Source organism: Xyrauchen texanus, chromosome 34, assembly GCF_025860055.1.
Source record: "Xyrauchen texanus isolate HMW12.3.18 chromosome 34, RBS_HiC_50CHRs, whole genome shotgun sequence".
Lineage (NCBI taxonomy): Eukaryota > Metazoa > Chordata > Actinopteri > Cypriniformes > Catostomidae > Xyrauchen > Xyrauchen texanus.
This window is the reverse complement of record NC_068309.1, coordinates 23,418,821-23,426,376: the sequence shown is the minus strand read 5'-3', so window position 1 is coordinate 23,426,376 and position 7,556 is coordinate 23,418,821. Positions and strand designations below refer to the sequence as shown.

The window sequence follows — 7,556 nt, the reverse complement described above, 5'->3', positions numbered from 1 at the left end:
AGATAACTGAAATGGTGTGACCAGGGTCCAACTTGACCAAAAAGACACAGATCACACTAATGATGACATAACCCCAAAACAACTATTTGTAACAAAGCATAAATAATACAACAAAATAGCTAAAACATCTATGAATTCTTAATAACAATTATTTAAATTCCCGATTCTGTTCCCTCTGACCACAGAAACATAATTCAAGCAGCAAGGAATTGTGGGTATTCCCTGTAGCCTCAATTTTGTACTCAATAGTTTTGAGTTATTAACACATCAAATCTTAATTTTTAAGAAAAATAAGTTAAATTAACTTAAATATTTAAGTTACGAGTCCAAAACTTGACATTTCAAGAAATACTTTATTAAGACAAGTTAATTTTTACAGTAATGACAACTTTAGGGTTTACAGTGCAGCACTCTGAGAAGGAGTGAAATGCTGGAATCATATGACACTTTTCCACTGCACATTACGGTTGGACTCTACTCTGAGCTTGCTTTTCCACTGCTGTTTAGTGCCACCTCAATGTGGGTGGGATTATAGGCTGATCGTCATAGTTGAGCCGCCTCTACTGCCGTGACATCCTCATAAACGCGACACTAAACAATAACACGACCACTAGCTGTTAGCTACTAGCTCATTGTGCTGAATAAAGCAGTTGTTGCATGGTGATTATAAACAAGTGTAACAGTTAAATTATCCTAGTTGTTTTAGAAGCAAGCTTTCCAGTTGTTGGCCAACTAAATAAAGTGAAGCTTTCAAGCAGAGTATAGAGTTAACGTAACAAAACATACCATCCTCCATCGTGGACTCCAGCCGTGGCTGAGTCCAGGGCACTCTCCCTCCCATTGCTCACCGATCTAGATAGCATCCATTTGGTCGAACCACTTCTACTTTTCCTTGGTGTTTTTTTTTTTACTTTTCCCTACACTGTCGGTAGGTCCGCTGGTAGCTGATAGACATTTTCGTATCGTTCGTCGTTAACGAGAGGAATGTCTGCACCTCGTTTATTGACCACGGCATGGTTTTGGGCACAACCATTTCTTTTTACAATTCGAAAGTCATGTGAACATATGATACTACTATCGCTTTAGCTAACTTTAAAACTAGCGCGTTGATGTCCCGTGTCGAAAATCCAGTGATGCTGGTAGTGATGATTCTCTCTGACCAATCAGTGATCTGCAGGATTTGACGTCACATTTAGTATCGACTCAAAAAAGTATCAGGTACCAGGTACTATACACAGTGGAAAACCCCCAAAAAGCAAGCAGAGTCGAGTTGTACCGTGCAGTGGAAAAGCCCCAATATTGGCCCAAGTGAAGCAACCCTGATTATATATAAACAGAACTGGTCCAATAGGGCAATTGACACTTCAAACAACTGGCTACCAGGCCAGGGGGCATCCTTATTGTTGAGCCCTATTGAGTATATTTAGTGTCAACAATGTGGCCTAATAAATGTCAAAAGAAATATGAACTACTCTTAATATTGTCATTTACCTTTTCTTTACAGTCATTTATTGATTTAATCACTTAAACTTCATACTTCAAAAATGTCTTAGTAATTTAACATGTGAGATATATTATACCATCAATCGCTGGACCAAGAGTCAACAGGCCAAATGACAGGAAAATGTTGCAGAAAATAACCCAATATGTGGGTTATATCAATGGATATTTATAGATTACTTGGATGCATTTTACATTAGACTACTTTTGCACGTACAGCAATTGAAACAACAAATACAAAACACATTCCTAAAGGAATTATTTTCTTTTGCTTTATTTAAGTCATTCAGGTAAGAAAACAAATATTTCACATATACAATGGCAAACGATTTCCAAATATTAGAAAGCATCGTTGCTCCATTTGAGACTCTATTCTTGCTTTGTAAAAGTAAAAAACATTTAACTTGTACTAATTCTAGTCAGAAAGATATGAATAAACCAATTATCATACAAGAAGACCCCTTCACAGTCTTTGGTTGTTTTTATGATATAACACTTAAGTTGCACTATTCTGTGTGGAAACACTAATCTTTGTTTGTCTGTTACAGACATTTTGCATTCACAGGGAGTGAAGAGTCTCAGACAAACTCTTTCATTAGGACAATACTGGGATCCTTCTTGGTCAGATCCTCTTTCTGAGGTGAGTTTTTGGAATTTGTCCACCTGAAACCTCTGTAATATGTGGAAAAATTTATGGTTACACATTGACAAATTTGACTCATAGCATTTTACTTGTGTCACTTACACTTTAACTTTTGACACACAATGTTATTTTCTTATCTCATAAATGTGTTACTTCCACAAGAAAATTTGTGTTCAATTATATTGAGCATTATTAATTGTGTAATGTCTATTACACAACTTTGTGGATCAGGTCTGACTATCACAAAACCTCAAAAGGATAGTTCACCCAAAAATTAATTTCTGTCATTATTTCAGTTTCACTGAAGAAAAAAAGTCATACGCCTTTGGAAAAACATGAGGATGAGTAAATTATTTGTATTTTTGGGTGAACTATCCCTTTAATGTCAATATTATCAATTAACCACTGGCTTACCTGTCTTCTACATCCTGCATAGTGTCAGGAAGAGGCATTGAAAGGGTTTCAGGGAGAAAGAATGCAAAGATCCCACTAAGAATTGGAGCTCCTCCATAGATAAAACCAGGTAGCCATGGGACAGCCTCCCCCAGAAGAAGCACCATGGGGGCCACCATCGCCCCCAGTCGAGCCATCATGGACACCCAGCCCATACCATTCTGACTGAGAGCAGAAATAGAGCAGAAAATTGCATAAGCTGACATCAATTGTGCTTAAAAAAGCATGCAACTTTGCTGCTCTGGTTATTTCAAAAAGAAACAAATTGATGATGATAAGTTTTGTGTTAGGATGTTACGTAGACTTTGACAATTGATGTGTGATGACAATAATGACAGGGTGCTTAATTACCGGATGACAGTCGGATACAGCTCGCCAGAGTAAAGGTAACAGCAACTGAATGATGCCGCCAGACAACCCTTTCCTATCACTGCCAAACTGGTGCGTAATAACTGCATGTCTGCACATGTACAACAACAGAAACACGGATACATAGCTATATGATCAGCCACACATGCATCTTAGCCTTTAAATGTCAGAGCCTCAATTCTTTTGATGTTAAATGACAGACAAATAGATGTGAATAAGATGACAATAACAGCTTGACTTGAACTTTATCATCAATGCTCTCTATTGCCAATCAGTCTAAAATTCTTACCATAAGGCACTAGAAGATTAATGAGTATCATTATGCCAGCCAGGACAAGAGCTCCACACTGAGATGGTCTTCGTCCTAACATGCTCATACATATTGTAACCACAACTTTAGCTGGGATATCCACTGCTCCAAAGATGACCTGGATGAGATAAATGCTAACCCCAAATTTCTGTAGATCCATGGAGAGCCCATAGTAGGCAAAACTGGTGGAGAACCTGAGAGAATGTTTCATGTTAGGTTTTTGTGTTTTATTTACACAAAAAAAAAATCTATCATTGGGTCAGTTCACTCCCAAAATTAAAATTCTGTTGTTATTTACTCTTACCAGTTCGAAGCGCATATTACTTTCTTCAATGGAACACAAGAGGAGAAATTCTGAACAATGCTGATGCCACTCCTTTTTCCATACAATTAAAGTGAACGTTACTGAGACTTTCAGTACCTAACATTCTGCTAACATCTCCTTTTGTGTTCCACCGAAGAAAGAAAGTCATACGGGTTTGGAACACATGAGGGTGAGTAAATAAAGACATTTTTGGGTGCACTATCCCTCCAAGTATATCTAAACCAATAACTGACCACACTGCACTAAGGCAGATTGTGATTTTCCTCATAGTGGATGTCCGCAGGAGGTCAAGAGCACTGTAAGATCCTGTTGAACATGCCATCTCCTTCTTCATGGACTCTTGCAAAATCTGCACACACAAGCATGTAGAATAAGCATTTCATGATCAGGAGGATGCTAAAATTGACACAACCCATATAATATCATACCTGAAGATTGATCTTTTCTGCCTCTGCCCGCCGTCCATTTATGCGAGCCACCGCTTTGAGGTTTTTGACCGCCTGCTCTGACTTCTTGGACAGGACCAGCCAACGAGCAGACTCTAAGAACCACCTGCATAAGACAAACACTCTCAATGACTCTAATCAGCGACATCAAATCTTTCTATGCCACAAACACTGTACCAAAAACCAAACTAGAAAAGAAATGTTCATCAAGACAAACTAAGCTTGACAGATAGATAGACAGACAGCCAGATGAATAGATGGATAGGCCATAAATACAAACACATAACAGTAAAGAAAAGCTTGTCAAGACAAATTGGAAGGTTTGCTCAACAAAGTAATGTCTGGATGTTTACAGCAGTTTGAAGAGAGATTTGAAGTTAGAAGGATACACCTGAAGGTGTAGTTTGTATACTTTGACAGTGTGAAGTTTGAAGGGCTGTAGGTGTGACTGTGACAGACAGACAGACAAGATAGACAGAAAGAGATGGATGGATGGACAGAGAGGTTGATAGATGTGCTAAATTCCTCTATATTTACAAAAAAAAATTTAAAAGCACCTTAATATTAAAGAATCTGAAAGTGGAGTTTATTTAATGGAAACAGGCATGAGTAGAGGACACACCATGAGTAGAGGAAGGACACATAGAAGGGCAGGGAGACAGCCAGTGTGAGCCAACGCCAGTCTCTGATGCTGTAAGCAAGGCCAGCCAGGATCAGCTGGCCTGTTGTATAGCAGTAACCTGTTCCTGTACCCACCACTGTCCGCACTCGTGTAGGGATCCATTCCACAACTGCGGAGAAGCACAAACTAAATTCATGCCATTCTCCAGTAGATGTCGCCAAATGTAATGTAAACCATTTTCAGTTACTGTACACACAGACGTGGCATCAACCTTCTAAATAAAGCTGTGCTGAAGGGGGTTAAAATAAGCTGCCTGAGCCTGGCACATTTACATTGCATATTCCGTTGTCGATATATGCCATGTTAAGCTCTTATTTTCTGTATACTCACTTAGAGAGAAAGAGTTGAGCACCAAACCAGACAGGGCCATGCCACAGCAGAAACGGAACATGCAAAACATTGTGAAGGTTGTGGAGAAGGCAACACATGTCCCTCCAACTGCCATCATCAGGTTAGAGATTAGTAGTAAAATACGACGGCCAAACCTGCATGGGGTAAGAGGGTAATAATTTTTTTTATTTTTTATATATCATAGTTTTAGCTGTCATATTTAACCATGAAACATTTGAAAGTGAAAACAAACCTGTCTGAAAGTCCCCCAAAGACTATTGCTCCCAAAAGCACCCCTCCCATGTAGGTAGTTTGACTCATTTGTTTTAATGCACGTAGGTCACAAACCAAATCCCACTGAAAGAGAAAGACAAAGGACATCTATCCTCAATCTATCATTTTAAAACAGCAAAACACTTACTTCTTCACTTTTTTAGTTTATAGCATGATGAGTAGTCAGGAATCATATATGGCTGTGCCTAAGACTCTTGCTAGCCATACAGTCAATGACTTCAGAAAACTGGTTTCAGGTTGCATCACAATGTCACATATAAATATAAAAAACGAATTCAAGTTAACTTAAGAGATAGCAAACCAAATATATATTGACCACAATGCTTATGTCTTGGTGTAAATACATCTATGCTGCCTTCAAAAACCAAAAACTTCAAAACAAACCAGGTGAAGGCATCTTAGTAGACAGAATGTTACATAAACATTGTATTTGGATGTGCCTTGATGTTTAGGCTTCTACTTACCTCAGTAATAATTGTTGTGCTCATCTCTGTTATGTTGTAGTTCCATCCATCTTCACACCCCTGTGTCTCTATCTCTTCCACTTCCTCTTCCCAAAGGTCTGCAGAACTATTGTTGCTCAAGAGCTGCCACTGAGGATGGGCATACCGTCTGCAACGCTCCGGTTTGCCCTTTTGATCCAGAGGCACCGTGGCCAGCAGCACATCCCCTGTATCCAGCGAAGACATTGAGATGTTGGCATGGGGGGCACAGTGGTGTGGAGGCACAGCGGCCACAAAGTTCTGCAGCAGGTTATGGCTGGCCATCATCAGGATGGGCATACTCAGCAGGGTGACATGTAGGACCTGGAAGCGCCCAGTGCTGCCTACCTGCTCTAGTAGGTCGGCAAAAGCCATAGCTCAGAGATCCACAACAACAACAAATGTATAAGATCTGTCACAGTTTAGCACAGTTCACGTGTGGATTTCAGATCATAACCCAAAGTTCTGTCCCATTGAACAAGATGCTGTCAATTGTTAAATGAACTGGTTTATATCTGTGGAGACACAAGATAAGGTATATAGGTCAAAATGTCTTTAAAATCTTTATAGCCACAGAATAGGTTATGCTGTTCACTACCAATGCTCAGTTGGACAAATGTCATTAGGTGTGATTCTTTAACACAATGTGACTCTAGCTGTTAACATGAAGTTGAGTGAAAAGCCTCTCATTGCATTTCATTCAAATAAAATTACACTGCAATCACAATACTATTACTATTAACGCGTATCCATTTTGCAGACTATTTTATCCAAAATGACTAAAGCACCCAATTTTGTTTTATCATACATATTAGCAGGTCTGCAATACTGACTTTTCAAGAGTAATACAAAAGTTAGGGCAGAATTGTGATTGCGGAAAAGTAGAGAGAATAGATTTGATTTGTTAATAAGAAGTGTCTTTATTTACAGTACATTAAATAAGATTCACAGATTAATATAACACACCTTTTGGCTGAGAAGATCAAGCGATGTCCTGAATTGTTCCCCAAAAGAGCAAATGTAACTAGAAAGCTTTTCACTTTACAGTGTTTCTACAAATTAAAAATAAAAAGCAAACCTTTTCCAGCGGGTAACACAGTTTTGTATAATCAGCTCTGAAATTCCTCAGGCTTTTGGGTTGAAATACACCATACGTCCGAGCTGGATTAGAAACTTCAATTATAAAAGCGATTAAACTGCTTGTGGAATGAACAGATTTTTCATTGAAGCTGGAAGAGGTGCCCCAGTTGTTGAGGAGATTGGCTTGAGCCAAAGTTGTTGTGTTCCCACTGGAATCTCTTGGCTAACCTCTGTGCTTGTACCTGCTGTGTTCTGAAGCTGTTCCAGTGTCCAGGCTGGTGGGGTTACTGCTGTGAGGGAACAGAGCAGAACTCTGCGTTTTTTAGATTTGTGCGAGTTCATGTCTCAGAATGAATGTAAGAGAGGGAGGGATTTGGGGTAAATTAATGATTTTAATTGCATAATTACTGATTTTCATCTAAGAACGTTCCGTTTTCCCAGAGCAATTATGAAGTGTGACCAATGGAGATAAGACAAAGTAGAAGAATAACCAAAGATAGTTAACTAGAGATAGGTGTCTGTACGTTTTCTTGCTCTTAAAGTCCAACTGTTTCCCCCCCATAAATGTACACACACAGGCGCTAACACACACACACACATAGGTTAGATGAGTTCAATCTATTTCAAAGCTACAACATCTGA

The 7,556-nt window shown here is 39.0% G+C and overlaps 1 protein-coding gene across 2 annotated transcripts; it reads right to left on the bottom strand.

The window, feature by feature from the left end:
• Positions 1-365: 365 nt before the first annotated feature.
• slc22a6l (solute carrier family 22 member 6, like) lies at positions 366-7,542 on the bottom strand. 2 transcript variants are annotated; one of them, XM_052104874.1, is made up of 11 exons: positions 6,801-7,542; positions 5,817-6,349; positions 5,312-5,415; positions 5,059-5,213; positions 4,669-4,837; positions 4,029-4,152; positions 3,834-3,949; positions 3,255-3,469; positions 2,948-3,056; positions 2,558-2,761; positions 366-2,172 (listed from the first exon to the last, which is right to left on the bottom strand). In XM_052104874.1, exons 2-11 carry the CDS (start codon positions 6,207-6,209, stop codon positions 2,079-2,081), a joined length of 1,683 nt encoding a protein of 560 aa, XP_051960834.1. In that variant the 5' UTR covers positions 6,210-6,349; positions 6,801-7,542; the 3' UTR covers positions 366-2,078. The 2 variants fall into 2 exon arrangements, with proteins under 2 accessions (XP_051960834.1, XP_051960835.1); XM_052104875.1 differs by having other exon boundaries at positions 6,913-7,542.
• Positions 7,543-7,556: the final 14 nt, after the last annotated feature.